The 27,124-nt window shown below is 44.5% G+C and overlaps 1 protein-coding gene across 2 annotated transcripts in view; it reads left to right on the top strand.

The window, feature by feature from the left end:
- Positions 1–27,124, top strand: part of UBE2O (ubiquitin conjugating enzyme E2 O) — a 70,465-nt gene that overhangs the window by 25,093 nt on the left and 18,248 nt on the right. The window contains exons 1-9 of one of the 2 annotated variants that reach the window (XM_068913399.1): positions 5,670–6,570; positions 12,249–12,308; positions 18,345–18,455; positions 19,373–19,470; positions 21,047–21,110; positions 22,951–23,094; positions 23,741–23,850; positions 24,904–25,054; positions 25,886–26,388. In XM_068913399.1, the coding sequence (XP_068769500.1) occupies positions 12,297–12,308; positions 18,345–18,455; positions 19,373–19,470; positions 21,047–21,110; positions 22,951–23,094; positions 23,741–23,850; positions 24,904–25,054; positions 25,886–26,388 (1,193 nt within the window). In that variant the 5' untranslated portion in view covers positions 5,670–6,570; positions 12,249–12,296. Of the gene's footprint in view, positions 1–5,669; positions 6,571–12,248; positions 12,309–18,344; positions 18,456–19,372; positions 19,471–21,046; positions 21,111–22,950; positions 23,095–23,740; positions 23,851–24,903; positions 25,055–25,885; positions 26,389–27,124 lie in introns of those variants that run through there. The other variant, XM_068913398.1, reaches the window with a different exon arrangement.

The raw sequence follows: 27,124 nt of genomic DNA, 5'->3' as shown, positions 1-27,124 counted from the left end.
GTGGAGGCTCTGGGTGAAAGAAAGGGAAAGAACCATGGGCTGTATTACACTAGCCATCCTGTGTCAACCTCCTACGTTTGGGTGTCGCGTGGCTGACATCCTATCAAAGAGCTCTGGCTGTGTCCAGAATTTTAAGCAGTTTTATAAATAGCATTGCTTAAACTGCCTGTGTGTACAGAGACTATGAAAGATTGGGGTAGACCAAAATATTGCTGGTTTAATTTTTGGACCAGTCCAGTCCAAAAATCCAGTCTAGTGAGAAAGAGTAGAAACCTGAAGTAAAGGAAACATCCATGGGTTTTCTTCCAAACAGATTTATTTGATCTCCCTCTAATACATGCAGCGCACATATCTGACAGCAGGTTCTGTTAGCGAAACAGCATTGCTGGAGGTTGCAAGCTCTTTGAGGCTTGCAAAGCATGAATGTATAAATCTTATTAAGGCATCTTAAAATCATTTTTCTTGCCTCTCCTAAAGCTGCTTGCAGGTTATGCTGTCTCTGAGTAATTGTGAACAATTAGAAGCTGATTTAAATGGCTGGTTTGTATTCACAGCAGCAGCATATGAGCTAACCAGCTGGAAAGCAGACACGGTGATTTTCTGTTGATATGTCTCCCTCTTCTTGTTCCCTGGCAGTTTTGCAAGGTGGATTCTTGCTGCGAGCTAATAATGAGTCCTCCTGCACATTGCTGACCTGATGGAGAGGGGTGAAGTTGCGCCTCGTTTCCATGTGCAGAGTTACCACCAACCCTGCAAAGCCAAGCTGTGGCTCAGCAAAAAAGTCCCCCGTTCCCCCCTTGGGCGGGGGGGGGGGGGGGAAGACTAGACAAAATAGCAAGTGTGGTTTGAAATGAGAAGTGTGGGAAAGGTCCAATGCTTAAGGAATATTTTTACATGGATACACTCCTTAGTCCTATCCCAAAGACATAAAGAAGTACCAGTACACTCGGACGCGTTGTACCTCACCAGCAAATCTGTTAGTCATCAAGTCACACAGTTTTCCTGATAGCATCTTTTTATCCTCCTGGAAGGAAGATGGAGGTTAGAGAGGCCCCAGGCCTGGCAGTGTGCCTCGCACGCCACCCAGCGTGGCAGGTGACTAATTCCTACAGCTCTGCTGTCCAAATGTCAACCCCAGTGCCATCCAGCAACAAGGTGGAAAGCCTATTGCATAACTGATGTCTAGAGAGACATCAGTTCTAGGCCCACAGTTGGAGGGATGAAAGAGCTAGTAGGCAGATCTTTTCACACATGAGGAGGAGTACTGCTTAATCAGCAAGCTAAAATAGCAGGGAATACCAGGAGTCAAGGCTGGTGGCTGAGATGGCCCGCTCTGTCCTTCTCACACTAGCTCGTGTTAGAAACCGTCCAAATGAGTGTTTCCTTAGGGGAGTTTGTCCTAGTAATCAAATGTATCTTGTTCTTCAGACCCACTTAGGCCTTGTTAGATACTGCCAAAAACACCATCACAATCATTGCTTTCACCCTGGATGGTTAGGTATTACCGGGGTTTCCACAGCCATCCCTCCAGGTCCTGTTTGAGCTGGGCATCCCTTAACAAGGTGGTCTGAGTTCCAGAATAGGCGCTGTGCTCCTGCGGTTGCTGTGCTGCCTCCCACTCTTCTCTTGTTGGGGATTGCTAGCTCTGACCCGTGTTTCACATGCGGCTTTACTGAGTCAGCGTTGAGACAGCCTGTGAGAAGTGTTAGCTGATGTGCAGCAAAATGTTGTCAGCGTTTCTGCTCGATGCTTCCAACCAGTTTCTTCTGTGTCTTTAACGGGATTCTCATGTGGATTTTTTTCAGGTAACAGTGCCATCTGGTGCTAGCTCAAAAGTCTTTATCAAGCTTTTCTCAAATTCTTAGGCAGAGGTACTAGTCATTGCTTTTATTCAGCCATCTTACTGTAAGAAAACTGGTGCTGTCTGTAATGCCTTGTGCTGCTGGCGCTTTGCACCTGGAGAGGAGATTCTTTAGGCTTGTCTTGTCAGCAGGCAGCTGATTTTTCCCAGAGCTGATATACCCAAGAAGACTGGGTGTATAAAGTAGAAGTATAAACTCTGAGAAGGGGGATCTCTTTTCTCATAAACTGCTGTTAATGAGAAAACTCCTATTCTTAGATTAAGTCCTGTATTTGGGGACATCTTTGAAAGAGTCCCCGTAGGACTGTAAGTGACCCCACTCAGTAAGCCTTCTCTTACAAGACCTTTCCTTTTGTTTTGTTTTTCTAGCCCTTGTGTTTCTGAGCTCCAGCCTTCCATGTCTTTATGCTGAATGTTGTTATGATCTTTCTGAATTATTTTTCAGCTCTATTCTAAGGCTTTGTAAAGCTTTTTGCGCACATGCAGGTATTGCTATGCTTTCCCAGATGGAATGACCTAGTTGCTGGTTGGTGTGAGTGAGTATATGAGTTGTAAGACTATTTGAACAAATAATTCAGCAGTGCTTGATGGCAAGATTGGACAAAGTCAAACGTATTTCTGTATTTTTTTTTTCCCCAATTGCACTGAAGATCGTTCTTGTCTGAGTCTAGAAAAATCAATAGGTTTTTATAGGACCTCCTCTTTAGGCCAGAGCTGGCACTTTAGGTGTCAGGTTGTTTTTGCTGCTCTATTCCTTCAGGCATTTAACGCAGCCTCACACAAGAGTAGGTTCCCTGTTGCTCTATCCCTTTTGTGATGAGCAGTGATGTTCAACTATTACACACAGAGGATAGAAGGATGAGGCTAAGGCTGTTTAAAAAGCTGAGAGTTGCTATTGTCATCTTTAATTGTGTTTCATCTTCCAAGCAAAATGGGGCGAAGAGTAGGTTTGTGAAGCTTGCATAGGCTCTCCTTTCAAATACCTATCTCTGCTGCCTACCCACCATGCACCTCCTGTTCTCTCAAGTCCTTCTTCCAGTATACTGCTCCCTCTGCTGGGAAATTCTCCCAGGCCAACTTCTTTCACTTTAATAAAAACCCAGTAACCTTCCCATCTTGTCTTCCTTCCCCTGAATTACTGAACTGTGCTTTGTCTTCCTTCTTAGATTGGTGGGTTTTATCAGGTGAGGGAATTTATCTTGTGCTATTTTCTAAAATGCCATGTAAATTTTCAGAGCTGCAGAAGTGATTTGTTACCAGTATAATAAATAATGTTTGACAGCCTTGGACAAGGGAGGTCTAAGTGAAAGATTTACTCTTGCTGAGCAAAAGATTTATGTTAAAGCCAGATTCCTCTGCTCCGAAGCACAGCGTTTACCCATGGCATGAGGGTAAAACTGTGAACTCTGTTGCATCAAGTGATTTGTTCAGATTGTTCTTAGCCATATTCCACTTCTTGGAAAAGTGATAGAGCTCTTGGGTAACTTGCTGCCAGAAGGCTCAAAGCTGTTTATTGGGAGGTGGGGGAAGACACTGCAGCATATCACTGCAAATGAAGGACCAGAGCTACAGTTACGGAGGAGTTCCATACCTACAGAGACCTACAAGAGACTCTTCCCTGCTGGGAAGTTTACTGTCTGAAAATAATAGAAAAAACACAGGTAGGGTGATTAGAAAGGTAGAGGGGGACAAAAGTAGTTACAAGTCCATTGCAGGTAGATGCGTTAATAGGCGAGACTCAGGAGAGGTTCGCTTTAAAGCTGGAAGGAACTGGACTGAAAGACACAACTTCAGTTTTCTGTGCGTCTCCGTAATATCTCATAAAGACAAATTAAAGAGCTGTCAGTTTTTTCTTATGAGAATTGTAGGTCCCCTGAGAGGCACACTATGTTAGGAGATTATAAGGACTAATGGCACAGCTGGATTTTGAAAATGTCAGTGAAACAAACCTTCCTGCTCCCCTAGCAGTGTTGGAAGGGAAGAGTGACGCAGAGCCAACGATTCGATTCTCATTTTTCAGACTGCCTGATCCCCTGTGGGTGTAGCAAAGGATTCCCTCCTCTGCGGCCTTCCATGCAGTCACCCGCCGACTGTTTCATAAATGACTCTTTGGAAGACAGCAGATGCTGCCTGTCCCTAGCAATCCAATAAATAATGGGTGTGTAATTTGATAAAAATCCCTGTCCCTTTAGGACAGGGGCTCTAAAACTGTTGCAGACATTCATCTGATGATTAGGCAAGTTATTTCAGAGCAGCGTATGGCTCCCTGGGGTGGGAAGCGGTTGTGTTCATCCCTACTAGCAATGGGATGGCAGTGAGCTAAAATGGGAAATCCTACTTCGGGTCATGCCTTTTGCCTGCTGTCTGAGTGCATGTTATAGCTAAACAGTAAAATTAAACCCCAAGCACTTTGCTAGTAACTGGCACTACTTGAGGTGGGCTTATTGACAAATTCTAGTTTGTACTGCTAGTTGTGCATATATTGAATGTCAGATGATTGACAGGTTTAATCTGCTAGTTTCATGAAGAGCTGTAATATGTTATCAGTCAGCTGCTTGCAGGTAGTGCTGTGAGTGCTGTAAAGCTGTGCTGGTATCAGCTTCTGAAGTTCTTTAAGGCATTTATTTCGGTTTTGAGGAGTGTTAGCTCTACCCCTGTTCCATTCTTCCTGCAGCAGAAGTTAATCATCAACCTGACCTTTACAGAATGGTATTTTGCACTGCCCAAAACAGCCTCCTAAACTAGCATTTGGACTCTTTCAAGCTGAATCTAGAAAACAAAAATCCTTTTCAGTCCTCCTACTTTTACCAATCCAAATGGAGAGTTGTGTGTTCTTGAAATGGTGCACTCAAGGCTTTGGGAATTTGTTTAATACGGGTCATGTTGGACGTGTGTGTAGTGTTTGTTTTTTTTTAAACCTCTTGGTGTGATTGCTAGGTGTCTCCAAATATTTTCTAATTTTATAGTTGAGTGCTTTAAGATTACTGGTGATATCATGATATTGTGAAAATGCAGAATGATGGTGTCAAAATGCAAAATGATTAAAAACCTGAAGCACAGTAACTTACCTAAAGGTGTTACTTCTGTGACAGAGTGGTGGCAGACTGTTTTCAATCCCATAGTAGGGTGCTGGGAGCCATAGGCCACTCCGATATCTACTTCTTGATCAGGCAGAAATCTAGAGCCTGTCCCAAAAGCACACAGTTCTTTGTAAGTAATGCTGAGGTCCTCACAACAGCCTATACCTGGAATAGATTTTGAACTTTTTTTTTTCCTGAAAGCATTTTGGAAGAGCCACAGCCTACCTTTGCTTGTCATGTAGGAATAGCCAGGAGTTACCATGGGCAGAACCACTTTGCCAGTGGGAAAAGATATTTTCTTACTGTTATGCAGCCTCTTCCCTCAGGGTTATTTTTATAGTGCTCGATCTTTTCTAGCTCAGATCTTCTGGGTTGTGGGATTTCAGTTCTTGGGAGTCTGAATTTCTAGTAGTCTGTCTTCTGCCCCATTCTTTTTCTTCCCTCCCTCCCTCCCCATATGTCCTGGCTGGCTGGGAGCCTCCAGCTGTTAGAAGTCAAGTGACATGCTTAACCTTCACAGAATAGACTACGTCCTAACTTTCACAGGACTCTCCATTCTTGCTTTTTTTCTCCTTCCTCTCCTCTTTTTTTATTACAAATAGCTCATGTGCAGTGCAGTATGATCAATGTAACAAAAGCGTCTCTCAAGGGACGTGAACTTTGTATGTAGAACATATTTCCCTAAGAATAGTATGTGATGCCACCAGTAACATGTTGATACTGAAATTGTCTTAAAAATATTTTGGCTTCAGATCTTCTGAACCTCTGAAACTCTGAACCTTTGTCATCTAACTCTGTGCAGGCATGCTATATTTGGACAGCTGACTTGCTATTTTAGACACCTCATTTGGATTTAAAGAAAAACAGCTTGTGTTGAGATGATTGTTAGGCTACTGTTTTAGCCGAAGTGAATTTGGGTGTGTAATAAGCCCTTGTAGTTCCCCAAAAATTGGGGTAGTGACTTGAAGGACGATGTGTTACCTTGGCACAGCTGCTACCAAGCCTGCTCCCAGTGGTGTGCTCTCTTTTCCCACCTTCATGGACAGCTCAGCTATCCGTGTGGTGAAGTAGCTGTTGAACTGCTCCCGTTTACAGCTAGGTACAGCATGAACAAGCACTATTTCTGTTTTCTCTTAATGGTCAGGACTAGGACTGGTGGCAGTCCAGAAGCTGCTTCATATAGCAAGAAGGTTTCTTGCTGTAACCCCAACAAGGGGCCTGTGGTGGTCCCAGTCATGAACCAGAGCTGCCTGGCCCTTGGTTGAGTCACAGCTCACCAGACCTTGCCTTCAGAGGAAGAAAGGCCCTGATTCCTTTCAAGTTCAGAAACCAGACCTGGAGATGTGGTACCCCATGTTCTACTTCACGTAGACTTACCAGTGCTGAGAGATTGGATCGTTTGAAAGACCTATGAGGAGCCTGTCTATCAGTTGAATGAAACAAGGTTTATCTTTTCACAGCACTATGGAATATCATCTTTTGAATGCGTTTTGGTGTTTGGAGACCTCTACCGTAGCTTGTTGCCTGCTGCAGTAGACTGCTTTCCCAAAGGTTTGCTACAAACCTGAATTTTTCGTCTTCTCTGAGCATTGGTACTACAAGTTTCCATGGCAACTTCCAAGCTAACAAGTAGGTGCTAATACTTCAAAATACAAACATTAATGTGGGGATTGCTGGGCCCTCACAGTTGGAATTGGTCATCTGGAAGGATGTCCCAGGGAGGGTCATTAATTTTTAACTCCGGAACGGATTCAGTCAGTTGACTTGCCAAGAGCTCTCTCCAGTATAATTTAAAAACCTAGGTATATGTAAGACTAAAATCATAACCGTTAAACTTGGAAGGATGTCGGATATCTAGTTCATCTTTCTGTGTCAGGACGTTGTCTCTTGGCATGTAAGGGAAGGGGACTGAAAAGAACGGTGACGTGTCTCCCATATATAATACCTCAGCTCAACTAGAAAAGGAGACCACAGAAAATAATCTCAAAGGCATTATTTTTCCCCTCATACTTTCTTTCTCGTAGTCCTACTGACAGAATGTGCCACCATCCCTAGTGTGAGACAGGCTTTATTTAAAAAAAAAAAAAAAAAAAAAATTTTGCTTGTTATTTTAACTTAGGAGAAGAGCCTGGAAACAGTGGCTTAAATGAGACCAGTTACACAAGTTGTGTGAGGAAAGTGCTGGGACATGTGAGATGGAGAAATAGCTGAGAAAGAATAATGGTGTCAGGTCTCTGCAGGTCAAAGCCTGGCTTCCCTGGTCTCTTGCTCGTGACTATTGCTAGTCAAGTCCCGCTTTCTTATTGAAATTACTTCTGCTATTTGGTTCAGGTAGCTTCCTTCTGACTCTCCATTGGTTGTTGGCTAGATAAACATCCCATTCGGGGTAGAGCAGTTAAGGTGAATGTATAGCATTTCATCTCCAGCAGTTGTGCTTTTCTCTGCTTTCATGGTGCCTCTTATTCCCTTTTTCATAAGCAGTTACTGAAGGAGGGTTTCTCTTGGCTGCCTCTTCTCCTCCATCCTCATGAGCTTACTCCTAGAGCTCTTGTTTTAGAGGATAAGTGGAAAGTGGCTGGAACAGAAACTGGTGTTTCTTCACTGTAATGGTTATGTTGAAGACTGAGGCCGTGGGATCACGCTAGCACCCTAGAGCATGTTTTGCTCTTCATAGGTCAAATATTACAGCTGTGTGAGACGGTGCTGACCGAGTGTGAACTTTAACAGTTTAACGTGGTATTGGCCAGCTTTATGCTGGATCGAGTGTCATCTTCCGTAGTCAGTGTATCACAGGGAAATTGAGCAGAAAAACAGTTGTATGGCCATGGCTGATCCAGATGAAACCTGTACCTCCCAATGTTACAGAATTAAAGATCATGGAACTGTAATTTGGAGTTTTGCCTTGGGAATGACAAATAGTGACAAAGGAACTTGTGTCCTTCCTGGTGCCCAAATTCTGCACTGCAGAATTCTCTAACGTAGGTTGAATCTGCAAGATCCACTGAGTCGTCAGCTCTTCTGCAAGCTGATTAGGGAGCCAGCACAGAATGCGTTGTGAGCCGCATGCTGGCGCTTTTGAAACTGAACAATGACTTCACCTAGGATGCGTTCAGTCTTTAACACTGCTGTGCACTTCTGCGTTTCAGCTTGTTCCCCAGCTTGTGTTCTTGGTTTGTTCTGAGCAAAGGACAGGTTTTTTGTAACTGTCTCGCGTGACAAGATTGCTGACTTGTAGTGAACCATGGCAGTAGCAAAACAAAATATTAATTACTCTCTGCAGGCAGAAATGCCTTCTCCTTGTGTTACTCCTAAAATACCAAGACTCCTGTCCCATGCAGAGCAGAGACTGTGTGGGAATTGGGGAGGAGATGGCGTGCTGGGAGTAAGCATGTATGTGTGCTTTTCCCCTTTGTTGGGTAGAACATGATGTTTGCGTAGGGGCAGCTGGTAGCTGGAGCCTGCATAGAGGTGCTTTTGTCCGCTCTTGGGTAGTGGTGATGTTGAAAGCAAACCTGAGCTGCTAATTTGTGGATTTAAGCCTTGCTTTTAAGTATGCAGATAGTGACCAGGGATTTATGCCACTGCTGAGTACTCTCAATCCTGTTTTTGTTTTCATATGCAACAGTCAGAGCTAGTTGTTCATATAGCAATTTCAGCAACTCCTGTTGCTTGTCAGAAATGGCTTCAGAACTGGTTGCTACTTACCTGCAACAGTTTTTGGCAGTGGTGGCTGTTCTGAGTCATCAAAATAAATTGCTTTGTTTTTTGATCTGTTATCAGAAGGTGACTCTTAGAGGAAAATTGGCTACACAAGCCCCTTTAGCTTTATGGAGCTGAGGGGTTAAATCCGAAGAGTTACAAGGGGTGTTTAACCCACCTCTACCCAAGGGTGCCTACGCCTAGCTACTGAATTGTTTGCTAAGGATCCAGTTTACTGCTGCAGGTGTACCTCCCAACCTCTGCAGTTTTTTAAAAAAAAAAAAAAAAAAAAAGCTTCAGGAGATCACAAGTCTGTTTGCTAGAAGAAATTAGACAAATGATTGGAAGCAATCAAGCTACCAAGGCTTAATGAGTTGATGCTCATCAGCTGAGCTGCAATGATGATCCTTTCTCCTAGTCTACCCAATTTCAGATGAAAGTTGTGGGGGTGACTTTATTTCTAATTTGAGGTGAGGTGACTCAGCTGAGAAAGGGGAACGTGATCATGTTGGTGCTTTTTCCCTAAGCAAAAATCAAAATTATTTGTACTCTCTGTGTGTGGTATGAAAGCATGGTCAGACCTAGTAAAATATTGCAGGTGTTCTTTGAGTTGAAGCTGATACCTTTTGACTAGTAGATCTGCTGTGGAGCTCAGATATTGATTCAGTGCTTAACCCCAAGACAAAGCATCTGAATAGCAGAGGGAAGAAACGGAGGTGCCAGAACTATTCTGCCTCTTTGTCTGCTCCTTTTCATAGTTGGTGCATTAACCAATGTGCCTGACTGTTGATGTGTGTTTGGTCATCCCTTCTTGCCTGGGTAAGATGTGTATACAGTGATGAGTGTCTCTGGTTTGCATTATTGGGTATGGATAAACATGAATTTTTGGAAGACCGAGCAACACAAAACCTGCCCTTTACTTGAGGTATTTGAAAGGGTGTTGAGTACAGCTGGCATGTAGGTGTACGGGAGTAGCTAAGAACCTCCCTAGAGAACTCATATTTCTGATTCTTGGGGCTATATCGAGGCATGTGACTCTAGAACATAAAACTCTAGTCATGTTAATATTGATTTTCATAGAGATAAATATAGCAACTGAGCTATACATACCTACTTGAAAAGTGCTTTTCCACTGTTGAGTTCCCTCACCGCTGAGTGAGGGGGCTAACCTTCGGCTGATGATCGCATTGCCCTAGGTATACTATAGGAGAGGAAGAATGACTCAGCTGTCACGTATTCAGAAGCAGGCATTCTGGTTTTTCTCTGGTTAGGCTTCTTCTGGGTTTTGACTATCTTTTGTGTGATGACAGACCTGCTAAGTATTTATTGTTGGTGCTGATATTCTGCCTACTACTTGGCTTGCTTATCCTAGCAACCAAGGCAGGTGGGTCTGGCACATGAAGCTGAAAATAGTTGTGCTGCCTTTAAAAATCTAGAGATATGAAAATAGATTGAATGCAGTTCCCCTGCAGACAAAGTCTTATGCCTTGCTTTTGGGAGAATTTGTGTGTGATTATATTCTTCAGGTGTGAGTGGCTGGGAAGACTACTCATCTACTGCTTTTGTGATTTGCTAGGATTGAATAATACTCAAATATTGCCACTGCTAGGTAGTGTAAGGTAGTCTTGTCAGTTTGGGTTCCTCAGATACTATGTTGCATACAGAACAAAGCGGTATGGCTTAGTGATATGTTGAAACATAATGCATCAATTTAAACACCAAGTGTCAGAGATTAAATCGCTCTGATGCATGTTGAAATGAAAGCAGCATTATACACTTTGAGTTTTGGAGGAAGAGAACTCTTTAGTTAAAGTATCCAAAATGCTACCTGAGTACTTACTGGAACGTGGATGTTACTGCTTGTTTTTGGATGTTAGAGGCTATTGCATGTAGTGCTTATTTTAACAAATAATTTTAGAAAGCTTGATTAAAAATTGATCTCTGTACCTGTGTGGGATGTGGGAGGCGATTAAAAACACTTTGGCAATCTGGAAGTGGGCTGAAGGAGGCTTTAGGTTTCCCACTCTGGTGGAGTTCTGACTCCAAAAGTTATGCTTTAAAAGCCTCGCTGGCTGTCTCTCTTCCTCTTACCGAAACACAGTCGAGTAGACAAATACTCGGGTATTTTGGTTTGATTCCGGACCCTGTCCTTGGATTATAGATTTATGATTGATTTAGAAATGCAGGCTATAAGCCAGGGCGTGGGTTAGTATGAAATGCTGACAAAGCACAGTCAATCTTGGGCTTGGGATCAGCGAGGAAAACTGATGGATACTGCAGTACAGTGTCATTTTGGAAGTAAGATGTGAAAGAGACTCTGTCGCTGATACTCAGCTCACATGGTGCTTCCTGAAATGTATGGTATGCAGTTAGTGTGTTTGCAGGCCCAGGGTTGTACCAATGCAAATACATGCTTGACCACTGAAATGTAGATCCGACTTGTCCCTGTGCAGCAGAAGGGGAAATCTTTAGCAGAGTTACTGTAAGGCTGAGCAAGCCTGAAACTAGAGTTCAGTGTTGCGGCCTCCCTCTTAGTATGCTTGGAACATTATCCCTTGTGCAGCATGTTGGTGATGTATTAGATGTGAACTGCATTCTGTAGTTTTGAGCCTATTGATAACACTTAATAAAGTAGTCTGCAAGTGATCTTCAAATCACTGAAACAGCTTGATGATAGACTACTTCTGGAAGGATGTCACCTGGTTAACTGGCCAGTAATCACTGGAGATGCGTGCAGCAGTACCTCTCCACAAGTCCTAGTGCCCCCGCAGCTCTGCGTGAACTGGTGGAGAGTATGTAGTGATGGCTCAGCTGTACCTTTTGTTACCAGTGCTAGCTCTTTGCCAGCAAGCACTCTTGCAGAAGCTGGAGTAGGAGCAGTGCTGTGACTTTAGCCATGCTCTTATTGATGACCTGTGCTACCTGCGTGTACCTGGGGGCTACTGAGTGCGGCAAGAGCCATAATCAGCCTCTCAGTGTCTGTGTGACTGGTGAGGACCCTGCTATTTCTGATTTACAGCTAAGGATTCCTTTCCTTGCTTTCTTTAAGGCAAGTACTTTCTGCAATGAATTTGGCACCAAAGCCAGCTCCCTGGCTGGCTAAGACTTCTCATACTGTGCAGTATCTTGCTTAAAATCTTCCAGGCCAAACAGGATCTCCATGGATCACTGGAGTATCTCCTGCAGAAAACATGCAGGCTAAAATATAGCGCAGTGGTGTGATGCGCTCTGTGCCTTTTATCTTCTCCAGTACCTAGGCTGGGTGTGGGTGGGCAGTGATATGTGGTACAGAGGGAGGAAAAGGGAGACTTAATGACAAAAATTGATGAACAAGTCAGAACGTCTGCATCCTTTCTGATACGTCTCCTGGCTTATAGCACAATCGTGAATAGGTTGTTTAATTACTGTGTTTCAGATCTGTAAATTGGATTTTGCAAATGTGCCAAGAGGGTTAACTCTGTGTGAGGAAGTACTTCAGCATCCTCTGCTGAAAATCTCTTCAGCCCTGAGGGGTGAAATACTGTGCATTTCTATTTTTCATGTTGTTATTTCTAACTAAGTGTCATCTGAGGTCACTAAATCTAGTCTCTCTCTTTCTTTTCCTCTAGCTGAAGCTTGAAGATCGCTCTGTAGTCCCTCGAGATGTGGTCAGACACATGAGCTCCAGTGTAAGTGCTTTTCTTTTTCTCTTTTTGATTATGATACCGCTGTATGGATTTCTAGGACCTGCCAAATTGCCTGGAATGGAGTTGAACAGTAATGTTTTGAGCACATTCTATTTTTAGCATTTTTAATAGATCTAGCTGCATCCTTTGAAAATGAAATGCTGATAAGGCTGCCTTGCTGCTGGTACATGTCTGCAAGACATGAAGGTCTCCTGAGCAAGCGAACCTGATAATGTCAGGTAATGAGACGAGCTTGCCCATCCTATCATCCTTGAAGTTTTAAGCCAAGCCAGTCCACGCTGTAGGGAACCTGCTCCCTCTGCCCTGAGAGAGGCTGGTGTGAAGGCAGGTCACTTGACTCTGTCACCATGTGCCTTTTGGTGTGCTGTGGGCAGTGTTATTTGGAAGAAGTATTTTCAGGGAGACCTCTCAAAACCTGCAGTAAGCAGAGTCTTGTCCAACTCTTCCCAGAAGAGATGCGGCAAATCCCAACACTACTGACGCAAGATGCGCTGAAGCATCTGACACAGCTAGGTCAGCCTAAAGCAAGCTGAGTCTTAACCAGCAGCCTATAATTGTTCCCATTACTCTCCCTGGTTAGTATTTTAAGTTTTAGTCATTCCGTTCTAATTGTACAGCATATGAGCTTATTGGAGATGTGTGGATTTGACTTTAGTGAAGGGAATACTGAGAGCATCGTTTGGTATCGATCATCAAATGAGACGTGCTCTCTTTAGGAGTTTAGCTAGGTTGGCAATTTCTTGCTGTTGCTAACACCTAACCTATAACCCTGAGCCATATGGCCTGCCATGTGTACACTTGTATCTTCTCTTGACTGGCTTCCAGCACTGTAGCTACTGAGGTGGTGATGAAGTAGGCAGCTGGCCACTAACTGATGCGGTTGCACCACATGGTGTGCAGCCTGGTGCAGGGATGGGGAAGGCCATTCTCCAACCTGGGTGGTTTTTCAAATAAAATCACTTGTGCTTTTAAAAAAAAAAAAAAGTCAACCTATCCTTTTGCATGGAAGAATCTTCCAAACAAAAGGAAAGGGAGAAATACTTAAAGGGTAATTCAAAAAAATGCTGAAACAAAGCATTTCCTTAAGAAACTTAATTCTTGCATTTGAAATGGAAATTTTGAGTCAACGCTTTTTACTAAAACTGTAGCTTTATGAATGTGTTTCAATCCAAAACAAATTGCTGCTAGCAAAGTGAAATATCAGCTGTTCACACAGTTGTACCTGGCACAGCTGGATACTAGCATATCCTCCTTGCTTGGAGGGATGCTTTCTGATGAGTCCTGCCTCTTAATTGTTTATTCACCGATGCTTTTTTTTATTGTCCTGAAAGCTTAAGATGATTTTGAGTTATTCTCCTCTTGGCAAATATGGATGTGCTGCTTTTGTTTTCAATTTCCATACTTGTCTGAGCAGAAATTGTCTTCTCTGGCTTACTGCATGTATTTCAGGAGACACCATAATGTGTTCCAGCAGCTGTTTTGCACGCTCATTTATTGTCCATTTGCATGTTTAAGCACTGACATTTGCTTAACCATTGTACTAGTGGCCGATAATTTTTTAATGATGGAATGGGGGACTTGAAGCTCAGTTTCGTCTCTCTTCTCTGTTCAAAAATACAGGAAACATGAACATTACTTATAGTTCACCTTACCCTCAAGTATATCTTAAATGTCAGTGGTAAAAAAGGCACTAAACCCCTTCTGTCCAAAAGAAAACTTACTCAACTAGATGTAGACCAAAAATTACAAAAGCATTTGAAATATAAAATCTGGGAGTGACTGTGTGCCAGATTCAGAATGTGGGACGGTTGCCCTGTACCAGTTGGCCTGGCAAATGCACAATGTGGAACTTATTCTGTATTCACCACACTCTCTTAGGGCTGTTTTTAACCTTGAGAGGGAAGGACTTGAAATCCTCTGTTTCTCAAGAGAAGAGAACTGACTCAAGTTTGTGTGCTTCTCATCTACTGTTGTGTGGGGGGAAGGAGGGCTAGTGCTTCAATGGGCAACCTATGAATCGAAATCTTTTTTTCTGAATGCTTTTGGGCCCAGAAGTCTGTTCCAGTTAGATGAGAAATGGTGGAGGTAGCAGACGTCATTTTTGCAGGTGGTGTGCTAGTTTGCAGAGCAGGTTAGAAGCAGGTCTGTAATCTGTCAGGCGCCTGCCTTCTGCTGCTTCAAAGGATACTGGGCAGTGTTGTCCCTTTTAAATAAAGGAATAAGAGGGTGGCATGAAGATCCCCTTATAGAAAAAGGAGCATTGGGGGGGGGGGGAATAGAAGGGCAGGAGGTAGAAGAGGCAGGGTTGAAGCCTACACTTGCTGAGTTGCTGTTCTCAGACTGGAGTTTACTGGCCTGCCTTAAAGCATCGTCTGTGATGGGAAAGAAATTGAGTCCATAGCTGAGCTCTGGTATGGAGTCCTCTCCATACCAGAAGCAGGAAGAATATCTAGGGAGCACTAGACAATTTTGCACTAGCAATTTTGGTGTGAACGGGACTTGAATTCGTTAGCCCTTCTAATGAGCATGCAGTCCACACCAAGATGAGTCACCTCCCTAGTTTTCTAGTGTTGCTGGTGGGATTGAGAACTGACTTTTATAACTGAACTGTGAAATGTCAGCTTGTTTCATTTGGTGCTGCTCTTTCCTTTTTTGGAGCATCTCGTTAAGTCGCATAGGACAATTCTCTCTGAGCTGGCTGGGGGAGAGCAGTGCTCTGGCTGTGGACCCGGACTGGAACACAACAGACAAGTCGGCTTGATTGGGACTGCATTGCTGAGCCTTGCTATAATCTTGTGGTATGATTCAGCAGAACGCCTCAGCCTGCAAATCTGCCTTCCCTGTCTCAGGCTGTTTCATATGACAGTAAAATAACCTCACAATAACCAAAGGTTTAGTGGCAGGTGAGGGAAGAGCTGTGATTCAGCAGCCTTGCAGCCTTCTAAGGCTGTGTGCAACATTGGTCTCCACTTTCTGTGCCTAACAATCACATACAGCACTCTGTTCTCTCTCAAGGTTTTGAGTAAGTGGAAGGAGGTGCAAGCTGAACTAAAAGCAGCGCTCTTCTCTGTGACTAGATAAGAGCCAGTTGGATGAAGTGGGATCTGTGGGTACCAGACACTGGGGTTCTGACATGGTTCTGGTTTAGTCTCTTCTGTGTTGATGGTGACAGGGCTTTTACAAAGCACCAGGCTTCCCATGGTAACTTAAACTGACTTTAGCAGGGTGAGAGATCTCGAATCCCAGAGCAGCAGTGGCTTTCTTCAGACTCGGTCTGCAGGGAGTCTGTACCCAGGGAAGGCTTTGGTAGGTTAGGAGCACAGGGGACCCTCCTTAGTCCATCCTTAGTGGAATTCCTGTTTACAGTGGGATGCTGCAGTGGAAGGAGAAACTGTACAACGTGATCTTTACCACCAATTTCCGTAACCTCTTGATGACAATACAGCTTTTTCAACAGACTTGGCTAGGCTGTTCTGCTGCTAACTCTGGTGCCTCTTGGGACTCTCGCAAAGTAGACTGTGCATTTAGCTGTCCTCGCCAAGCTATCTCCATAGTCCTATGGGCTGTGAGATCGCTGGGGATGAGCAGCCAGGGAGTCTGGGCTCGCAGTATGCCGACAGGCTTGCGGGGTGGTGCAAGGCATCCTTCTGTACTCTACAGGGGCTTCTTCAGCAATTTTTAATGTGATGTGATGTCTTGGGAAACTGGTCTGTTCGTGGAAAAGTGCCTCTATCTGATAGAGTGATCACTGGAGAGTTCTCCGAGCTGCTTATGACTGAGTTGGGGTAGTTTTGGCACATCAAGGGAAACTGTCGATGAGATTAGGATTGTATTAGTATACACCAGTCATCCCAGTTCTGGTGATATTACTTTCACCTTTACCATTGGTAAAAGGGGGTGGTAGACCCGGAGACCAGAAGATCCACCGAAACCACAGGTATTGGAAGGCATTGTCCCGGAACTGCTGTCACGCTGGCTGCTGATAAAGGAAGAATAAATTCTGAAATGCTCAGTGCAGGGCAAGGGATTTGTTTCTTGGGGGGGGGGGGGGGTTTGGTCTCTGACTGCTGAACAATTTAAAACACAGGGCCGAAACTGAAAAGTGTGGGCAAGAGATGGATTGGTTATGTTTAATCTAACTTCATCTGGAGGAAGAACAGGGTAAATGACTGAGCTTTGGCCTTCAGAAGCTTGGGGGTTTCAGTTCAGCAGGTGCAACTTCTGAGCAGGGCTTGAGCTATGGTAGCAGCAGCTGGCTGGAGACAGACATAGTCCTAACAAACCGTTTTCAGGGGTCTCCAAAGCTGGGAGTTGATACTACAGCTCTGTTGCAGCTCTCTTATGGAAGTCCCTGCTTGGCTACTAGCTAAGCTAGGCTTAGCTGCATTGTGGCAGGCAGCAGCTATATCTGGGAAAGACTCCCTTTGGTTCCCAGCCTTTGCAGAAAGCACTGGCAGTCATCTGTGAAGCAGCTGGAGGGAATAACCCCTATGGCCTTGGGCTCTGTCAGCCCAGCTCTTAGCCCTCTTGGCTGTGTTGCTGGGTAACGCTGGCACAGCTATGCATGGATAATGCTCAAGGACACGAAGGTACTGGCATGCTGGGCAGCCCTGCTCTCTCTCCCCCGCCTGCAGGGACTGTGCACGTGAGCTTCTCTGTGTTGTATTTGCTCCTCAGGAGCCACGGGGGCTGGGGAACATGGGGTTTCTGTGCAGTGCTCGGAAGGGGACTTGCAGCAGGCAAATGGAAGGCAAGCTGGACAAATGTGCTGAGCAATCTGTCCAGGAATTGTGCTGGACTGCGTGTGTCTCTGCAGGACGTCTTTGCTATAACTACCTGTCTCCAAGATCAGACAGGATGAGCTGAGCACCTGCAAACTCATAAACTCCCTAAAGGCCTGCCCAGGGCTCTGAGTGAAAGGCTTGATAAATATTTAACGTGGTTGAAAAAGCAGCGTATTTATAAGTGGACTGAACAAACAAATCCACTGCTCACTGTATGTTGGCCCTCTGAGTACGCATGCCTGAGTTCTGCTGGGCAGAGACCTTGATGTTTTGAGATAAGGGCAGCTTCAGAAGCTGCTGATACTAGGGCATTTGCTGTGCTGTCCCTCAGTCAGCTTTTCTAATGGACTGTGATCTTTAATAAACAGAAGTATCGATCCTCCCAGCTGCGAGGAGGCCAGGGCAGCTGCCACATTTGACAGTGTTTGGGTTAGCAGCCCTTCCTTGCAGGCCTCTGCCATATGCATAGGCAATGTGTGTATTGTGTGCTCCCTGCCAAAGCAGCCCCAGAAGGCTCTTGACAGCATGCGTTATTTTCTTGGGGACAAAAAAGATAACTTTGCTAACAAGTGAGGGAGATAATGACAACCGTCTTTTAATTGGACCAATTGTAAATTATCTGACTTGAAACCTTGAAATCTGATGAAAGGTGCCAGATTTTTTTTCTTAGCCTGGCAGCAAGGGAAGACCATGTATAATGTCCTGCAGAATCAAGTTTTAAATGAAAAGGCCTAGGTAGCTTTTATGAATTTCTCTTGTGTTCTGGAGTCGATGATCTGTCCCTGCCCTGGCCAATTCATGGCAGTACCTGCAAGACAGTTCTATGGAGCTGCAGAGATTTGCTCTGTTGAACAGGTCAAGGGGCCAGGAATTTTAAAGGAAGCAAATGCTAATCACCTGATATAGCATCATCTTATTTGAACAGATGCAGGAGTCTCTGGGCTGCTGTATCAACCACCATTGCAGTAAGGTTAGCTGGGAAGAAAATGTTCTGGGTCTTTAACAGTGATCTTAGTCTTTGAGCTGTGTTATGTGATGTGCTCCTTCAGTGCAAGGAAATTAGAAACGTTTTGGAATGTCTTCTGCTTGTATAAGACTTCTGAATGATTTTGGGGGGGGGGGGGAGTTACTCTTGAGACTTGTCTCTGTACCTCCCCTCTGTACCCAGAACATGTATTTGTGTATGTAGAACCTTCCCTAGGTGATAAACCCTTGTTCTCCTTTTTGTTTCCAGGACAGCCAGTGTGGGACTGTAATTGATGTCAACATAGAGTGTGCTGTGAAGCTGGTAGGAACCAACTGTATCCTCTACCCTGTCAACAGCAAAGACCTGCAACATATCTGGGTGAGAACGGAGCCAAAATATGCATGAGAACTAGAGCCTGGTTATTTGGAGGGATGCTGCTGTATTCTAAATACAATGCACAAGGGAAGCGTGTGTATTGTGCAGAGTGCATCTAGAACGTGGTTTTATTCTAAACTTGGCAAAAATATCCTCCCTGGAAGAGAAATAAGCAACATCCGAGCTTCTCCTGATCTGTTCCATGTTTCTGATCACACTGTTGAGACCAATTAGACTTGGAGGCTAGGTTGGCATTAAATCTTGTGAGAAAGCTTCTGTGTTGAGATTAGCTGGTTGACCTGACTGTCACAGCCCTGTATGAACAGTACAATAGTTTTGAGCTGCAATACTGTTAAGGTATCAACAGGTTATAAAAATGTAGATAAGAGTCAAGCATCTTTCTATCCAGCTGGAGCAATCTGAGACGCATCTAGTTCTCCCTCTTGAGTGGGTGGGGGTGACTTCCAGATATAAAGTAGGATAGGATTTTCATTTTTTCCTCCAAGAAAACATGCTGGGAGAGAACAGGAATGCTACAGGCCTTTCTCCAGAAATAGCCTGTACCCAGGCTCAGTGATTTCTTTTTTTTTTTTTTAATCAATGTTGTCTGAAGGCATGTGCAAGCATGCCTCTACTTTGCAGAGTACCTTTTGAACAGAATAAGCCACTTGACTCAGCAATTTTTAAGATCCGAGGAGAAATTTGGAAAGCCAGAGCTGTTTGCCTGGAGAATCCAGGCTATGTTCTTACTGCAAAACAAACACTCTTCCATGTACCTTAATTCCAGCTTGCAGCAAGGTCTATGGTTTCAGTCCTAAATCCTTTTGAGACTGCTATTCAGGCTGCGTTGAGTGAGGACTGACTTGACAGAAAGGATAAGAGTTGCTGTTTATAACACTTGTTTCCTATTTTGTTCATAGCCATTCATGTATGGTGATTACATAGCCTATGACTGCTGGCTGGGCAAGGTCTATGATTTGAAGAACCAAGTCATCCTCAAGCTTTCCAATGGAGCCAGGTACTTCTCTCCTTTCTGTTGAAGCTTGCCCCCCTTTCTCTTGGGTTTTGTCATCCTGGTTTAGGACAGCTAGAAACAGGCTTGGCTTCTCATTCACATGCTGGCAAGTCATCTGCTTGCGTTATTTTCAGTTGTAGAGTAAGAAGGGGTGTCTTTCTCTGAAACCATCAAGGTTCATTGGTCGCTTTCTGAAAAAAGTGTCTGAAAGGTGACTGTTTATGTTTTTTTAATACCAGCAGATCGGTTCTCCAGAACTAAGGTACTTTGATTTTAAAAATACTTCTGCTCTGTAAAAGTGACTGTTTAAGATGAATCACATCTACTCCAGACGTTTTCTCAGTAGGGGAGAGCACCTTCACTGAGATACAGGGAGGGAGGATTCTTACCTTAAAACAGCTGTGGAAGCATGGAAACTCAGCAGGCTAGCAGTTTTTTGGAGACCAGAAAGCAACTCAAGGTTAAACTTGAGCTGTTAAGACCAGCATTGTTTTATCTTCACTGTTGTTTGTAACTGTATTAGGAATATCTTTTTCAGTGAAGACCTAATCCTAAGTCATACCCCTAGAGAGATTTAAGCAGAGATATTTTTTAAAAATCTGGTTAATTTATTTTGTAGTCCTGCAAAGCCAAGAGAAGGATCTGAATTCTGATCCTTGTGCATGTCAGACAGTTGCTTGGAAAACTAAAACTCTCTGAACTCAGTAAGTTCACTCTGTTACTGAGGTCTATCTTGTCCAACAAACTTTATTATTGATGCAAGGGAAGGAAGGAGCCAATGGAGGGCCAAGAAGCTTATAGGCCTGACAGCTGGGGAATAACCCATCTGTCTTGTAAATTAATTGAGTGTTGACATTGATTCAAAAAAAAAAAAAAAAAAAAGAAAAAAACCCTGCAGCCAGCTCTGAGCCTCTTTCTAAGATTCTAAGAGAACTGAGTAATGTCAGAGCTATAAGAAATGTTTGGTGGATGCACCTATGGTTTTGATTGTTTTAGCTTTTGGTTATCTTGGGCTGTGGAAGACACTTCAGCATATGTTAAATTGGAAGTAAAAAAATGGCTACGCTTCTCTGTATTGCCTGCAGTTACTGGTGCAATTTAAAACCTTGCTTGGTTTCTTTTACCATCTCATGCGTAGCTATGTAAAATGAGGTTACTGTTTCAAATAAATCATTTTTTATTGATCAAAATCTTCCCAATAAATCATTTGAAATCCCACCAGAACTCACTCTGGAAATGAAGCTATTGCTGAAGCAATTACACCTAAATTGCCTTTAGGTTACAGTGTTGGTATGAGTCACAAATGGGACCTTTGCAGCAGACAAATGCTGCTTAATGCCTTACGTATTAGATTTTTTTTTTTTCTTTTTCCATGCTGAATGGCACCTTTTAACAGAGCCAGTATTGATATAGCTTGTGTCTATAACCGGTTATGTTGTACTCTGATCTATAAAGATCCAGCAATATACTGCTGGGCATATGTAGAGGCGTGCTCAGGCAGTGGCAGTTATTCTGGTGCTGTTTGCTCTAGGGGCGGATGGCTCTGGAAATGTGTCCATGTCTCCTGTCTGTTTTCCAGGTGTTCTATGAGCACAGAAGATGGATCCAAGCTATATGATGTTTGCCCTCATGTCAGCGACTCGGTGAGCTTCTGGTTCTCCTGAGAGTCTTTTTGATCAACTTTATCTTGTGGGCTTTTTGTGCAGGAGGGAAGGGGAAGACAAAACTATGGCCATCTATTAGTCCTAAAAATTAAATGATACATTGTAGCTGAAAAACACTTTTACTTTTGAGAGAAGATCTGGTAGTGTAACGGGATGTAGCTTAAAGGTAATGTTAGTAATGAGCGGGTTTTCAGGAGGTGTTACAGTTAGTATATCCAGCTGCTTCCTTTGCAAACAAGTTGCATAACATGTAGTCAGATCAGATGGCTGGTGTCAAGATAGTTTACTGCCTGCTCAGTACATCTGTACATGCTTGAAAAGGCTCTTATTTCATTTAACACTTTCAAAAGGGCTCCCCTTCTGGAAAAGGGCCTTTTATTTAAAAGGTGTTCTGCTAGAAACAGATTTCTAGATAATGTAAAATAGACAGTCTCTTGCTATTCCGGTCGATTGCATTCTCTGAATGGAGACCTGCCTCCTTTCTGTTATTTACCAAATCATGTGGTAGGGCAAGTTTTGCTAGCCTTTGGCCCAAGACCAAGGAGTTCCCTGTGTAATGATGGAATGTAAACTTTCTCGCCTTCAAAAGCTGACCACAGCTTGCTTATTCTTCCAAATGGCATCAGCAGGGCCTCACTGGGTATTGTTCTTAGCAGCTTTAGTGGGAGTTGGCTGAGAGGATGGCATATAATTCTTAAATTAACCATATAGTCGGTCATCATCCTTCCCAACCTTCATAGCAAATGTTCTTTTGATCTCAAACTGCATTTCCACTAAAATTTGGTGCCTATCTCTTGAGGAGTAAATGGAATATCAGTTTAATATGATGTGCTGCTGTGGGTTTTTGTTTTTTGAGGTTTTTTTCCTGTTCTATACAGAAAAGGTGTGGTCTGTTGCTAGATGTTCTCTAGTATTTTAGTCTCTGCTATTGAGAGTTTTGCAGCATGTTTTCCCCATCCTAAATCCATGTTGTTGCAGCATCCAGCTTTTGGGTACCCAATTTTGAGATGCACCTTTTTTGAGTCAGGCCACTTTTAAGGCATGTCTAGTCATCTAGAGACTTGCACTTTGGTTTTAAATGCGAGTTGTCTCCTTTGTTATTCTTGATCCTTTGCTTAGAATTGTTGGGTATGTGGTAGATGCTTACCTGATCTAGATCTCGTCACACTACTGTTATCCTTTCTGACAAATTACAAGACTTACACTTTTGTACTCAGTATTTTATCTACCGTAAGCTGCTCTGTCCACCCCCACCTTCTAAATCTTTGACTTGTCAAGCCACTCTAAATAGTGGAGAAGAATTCTAGGAGAGTAACTGTTCTGTTTACGGTCCTGTTTTAATTTTCAAAGGGATGTCATATTAACTAACCTTATCGAAGACAGGAATAATACCTACAAACTTAATTTGGCAAGAGGAGAAAGGAAGGCAGGGATTCTCTGGCTTTCTGAGAGCTGTAGGTGCTTGAAATAGAGCAGGAGAAAGAAATTGGGTGTCCTTTCCCAGGACTCAGCCTGCTCCGAGTACCTTGTTACTGAGAACATTTGTGTGAAATCTCTCTTCTGTTTCTGGGGGGTACCTTTGCTTCTCCCCCACTGAGTCATAATTTTGTATGACTGTGAGACAGAGTAGGTTGCCATAGAAACTGTTAGGTTGAGTTCAGGAGAGGAATGAGCCTTAAGAGAAGAGCAACTTGCAGACAAGACTTCTCATTGACAGTTAATCTTACTGATCACGAATGGGGAAAGAGAGATGCTGGAATCCCAAATCTTAAGGGCAAAAGCCCTTTACACTGCTTTTTCTTCTCCCTCTCCCCCACAGGGTCTTTTCTTTGATGATTCATATGGCTTTTATCCTGGACAAGTCCTCATCGGGCCTTCTAAAGTCTTTTCCAGTGTGCAGTGGCTCTCGGGTGTGAAGCCTGTTCTGAGCACAAAAAGCAAGTTCAGAGTGGTGGTGGAAGAGGTAAGGATCGACAAGCTGATGCACAGTCGCTTTCTGCACAGAGTGGTTCCCTAGCTGGCGTTTTGGAGCCGAGTCAGCTTGCCATGGTAACCTTCCAAGAGCAAATGCACTGTGGCTCTGTTCTTCTGATGTGATAAATTCCTCATTGTGGACTGACGGGACTCAGGAGCGTGGCTTGGCTTTTCCTCCCAAGGGTCCCTGCTGGCGCAGTATGAGAAGATGCAGATACACTGATACACTTAGAGTATTGTACTGCTGATCATTAGGGTAGCAGAAGCGCTACTTCTACTGAAACTTAATGTTGCATGCTATCCAAAAAGGGAAAAATGTTGCTGACTCTTGACTAAAAGAGGGAGCGGCTCCAAGTCCTTTAGCGTATTTCTCTGCGACATTGGGCTGCTCGTGTGTGTATACTGTAGCTTCCTTCCTGGGCCAGTGTCATCTTTCTTGAAGTAGCACCTGTGGAAGCTCTCAGTGTTGCCCAGTGCCATGCTACAGGAGCATTGCAGTGGTGAAACTGCACTTTGCCATCTTAAAAGGCAAAAGTGATTTTCCTCCTTTCCTGTGTTTAAACTTCTAGATCCTAGACACTGGTCAAAGAAAGCTGCTGAAAAATTTAACTGCTTTCTCTCCCTTTATGTTTTAGGTACAGGTGGTAGAACTAAAGGTTACTTGGATCACTAAAAGTTTTTGTCCTGGAGGTACTGACAGTGTGAGTCCTCCCCCCTCAGTAATCAGCCAGGAGAACCTGTCCAGGTGAGATGGTTTAAAAAAAACTCTTTTCTTCAGTCCTGGCTTCCAGGGCATGCACAGACTATGGGTGACATGCACAGACTATGGGTGACATGCACAGACTATGGGTGACATGCACAGACTATGGGTGACATGCACAGACTATGGGTGACATGCACAGACTATGGGTGACATGCCTACCAGCTGATTAGGTGCAAAGCTGCTGCCTCCAGTGATTTTTCTGCTAGCTGTGTGCCTGTATATTCCAGAGCCCCGAAAGGGTGAAGGAGTAGCTTCCAAAGTAGCTTAACAGGCACCTGAGTTACCATTACAAGGGCTGTTGTTCCACCATCCTCTCCAAGTGCTCTCCAACTGACAAGTGCATGAAGGAAAGTGGTGTCTGGAGACAGCTCACTTCCTCCTCACTGGAGGAGGCTGTGTCTTCTGTGTGTGTTCAAGAGGTAACCAAGGTGTCCTGCTCCGGACCCAGGCTGGTACTGAGGGAACATCTGGTGCCCTCTGCAGGCTGCTGCTGCAAATATGAGTTGGACAAAATTCAGGAAGTGAGGAGTGAGATGAGCAAAAGCACAATGCAGCATAGTCCTGTCTGGAGCTCCTAAGGAAGCTGGAGGAGAGGAGCGCTCAGATGACAGCAAAGAACAATGCCAACTTCAAATGCTTCTTGGCAGCCCCCTCTGGGAGGGGGGACTAGAGGGAGAATAGTGACTAGTGTCCCACCCAAACCCTTTGTATTCCCACCCAGTCCCTGGTGAGCTTTCCTGCCCCTCCTTTAGGACTGTCTTCATGGAAAAATTTGGTGTGTCATGTTAGTTTTTTGCCACCACAGAAGCAGCGCAGTCGGGGTAAGGGCACAGAATCACAGAATCGTTTAGGTTGGAAGGGACCTCTGGAGATCATCTAGTCCAACCTCCCTGCTCAAGCAGGGTCACCTAGAGCATATTGCCCAGGATCACATCCAGGCGGGTTGATGGGCATGCCAGCCTTAGGGCCCTGGTCGCTGCCAAGTTCTGTTATTGCTTTTGTACTGTACTTACAGCTGTCCTCCCATTCTACTAGGGTAAAGCGGCTGGGGTGCTTTGACCATGCCCAAAGACAGCTTGGGGAAAGGTGCCTCTATGTGTTCCCTGACAAAGTAGAACCTGCAAAAATCACCTGTGAATGCCCAGAGAGGAACTGTGTCCTGGGTGAAGGATCAGTTGCCAAAAAGGTATGTTGAGGGGTAGAGGGAGGTATGACTTGTCTAAGCATTTCTGGTTGCTGTGGTTTTTAAAGCGGAGATCTACCTGGCAGTTATGTGGTCATGAAATGTGACTCCTGAAGTGGTGGTGGTAAAGAGTAATGGCTTCTTGTTGTCAGCAACCGAGTCACCTTGTGCAGCGCTCTCACTGCACTGGGTGAAGCATGCAGCTAATACCACAGGACCCTTGAACATAGAGGTGTTGCCTTGCAGGGCTGAAGCTCTGCTCTGACGGGGCCATTGGACGCATGTCACTTTCATTAGTGTGACCTCATATTCCTCATGGAGTTGAACTTCAGTTAAGTCCTTGCTACAGTGAGACAAGAGTCTTCACTTCCTAGGCCAAATGAGTCATGCTGTGGTTTCTGCGTACTGGCTGTAGAGCAGCCGTGTTCCTGGAATAGCAGGAGTTAGCAGTGTGGATGGTGACCTCCCGGCATAGCTCTATCTGTTATATAGATTAACCTGGGAAGCTTCTTGTGACCTTCCATAACAAAAAGTTCAGAGCATGCTTAAAATAGCCTTAAAGAGCAAAACTCAGTTTTCTTGGACTGGTACAGCAGTGCTCAAGAGCTGGCTGGTATTTGCTCCTGGGCAGAGTAGTGGTGAGATGGCTGTAAAGTGCCACCATTACCAGCATGACTCGCTTGCTTATTTGCAGAATACTCTGGTGTGGGTGAAGTATGCAGAGGCCCATGGGGAGCCACACACCCCTTGTACAAAGCTAGCCATTCTCCTTGTCAGGCTGCCTGTTTGCCGAGCGTGGGGGCCTATTACCTGACCCAGGTCTGCTTTCCATAGGTGAGGAGGCTGCTGAAGAAGCAGATAGTGAAGATCATGTCATGCTCCCCAGAGTCTCAGGGTACCAGCGAAGCCCCTGACAAAGAGTCTGCTGCAGCTGCTGACCAAAAATCAGAGGAACTTAAGCCCGGATCAAAGTGTGAGCTGGAGGACTCTTCCAACAATGCACCAAGCGCGGGGGAGAAAAAGGAGGAGCAACCTGAAGAAACAGGGAAGGAGAAGGGGGGAGCAGCAGTGCGACAACAGCAGCCCCCCTTCCTGCTGAAAGATGAGGGGTCATCCGACTACCGACTTCAGTCCATGGAGCAAGATGCTGATGACGAGGCAGCTGATGACACAGATGACACTAGCTCTGTCACCTCTTCTGCTAGCTCCACTGCCTCATCTCAGAGTGGCAGTGGCACGGGGCGCAAGAAGAGCATTCCTCTTTCCATCAAAAATTTGAAGCGGAAGCACAAGAAGAAGAAGACCAAGATTTCACGAGAGTTTAAGCCAGGAGACAGGTGAGCTGGATTTCCAAACCCACGTGTACTTGCCAAAACCTCCCTATTGTAAACCACCTCCCCAGCTTGGGCAGACAGTGGTGTTGGGCACTGTTAGGACGCTGCCTGGTAGCAAGCAGCAGTGATTATCTTGTGATGACTATGCAGTGGCCTGTGTGAAATGAGCTTGGTCTCAGTCCAGCTTCTGATGCAACTGGGACCACATGATGTGACACTGCTATTCTATCCCAGCTGTGCCTCAGGGTGTCAACAGAATATTTGTGTTGCGCTAGGCTCTGTGTACACAGAATGAGACAGGTGAATAAAGATCGTATAGCTTACGCATGACACTAATTGGCCTACCTTGTTGGCAGCCTCTGCAAAGAAGCTCAGAATAGACTGTGATAGTGTGAGTGGACAGTTTACTCTGAGGCCTGTCTCCAGATCATCATGGAGGTCTGTGCTGGCAGGGGTTTGTACTGCAGTGGTCTGTGCTCTATCCTTACCCAGCTCTGTAGAGGTATTTTGGCAACTTCTGCCAGCACTAGACGACTTGGTAGGGTTTCTGTTTGTTTAATGAACAAAATACGCTCCTTGAGAGCTTTGGAGGAAATCATTTCAGTAGCTTGGCGTGCAGAGCATTGCATGTATCTGCCCTGGATAGAACAGGGAATATTCTGGAGATAACTGGATCTCAGCAGCTTACACCTGTTTCCAAGTTTAGGGATGTTTGAACTGTTTACAGGGGAAGCACGGA

This window comes from Struthio camelus, chromosome 19, assembly GCF_040807025.1.
Source record: "Struthio camelus isolate bStrCam1 chromosome 19, bStrCam1.hap1, whole genome shotgun sequence".
NCBI lineage: Eukaryota > Metazoa > Chordata > Aves > Struthioniformes > Struthionidae > Struthio > Struthio camelus.
Note: the sequence above shows the minus strand (reverse complement) of the source record. Positions and strands in the feature narration are given on the sequence as shown.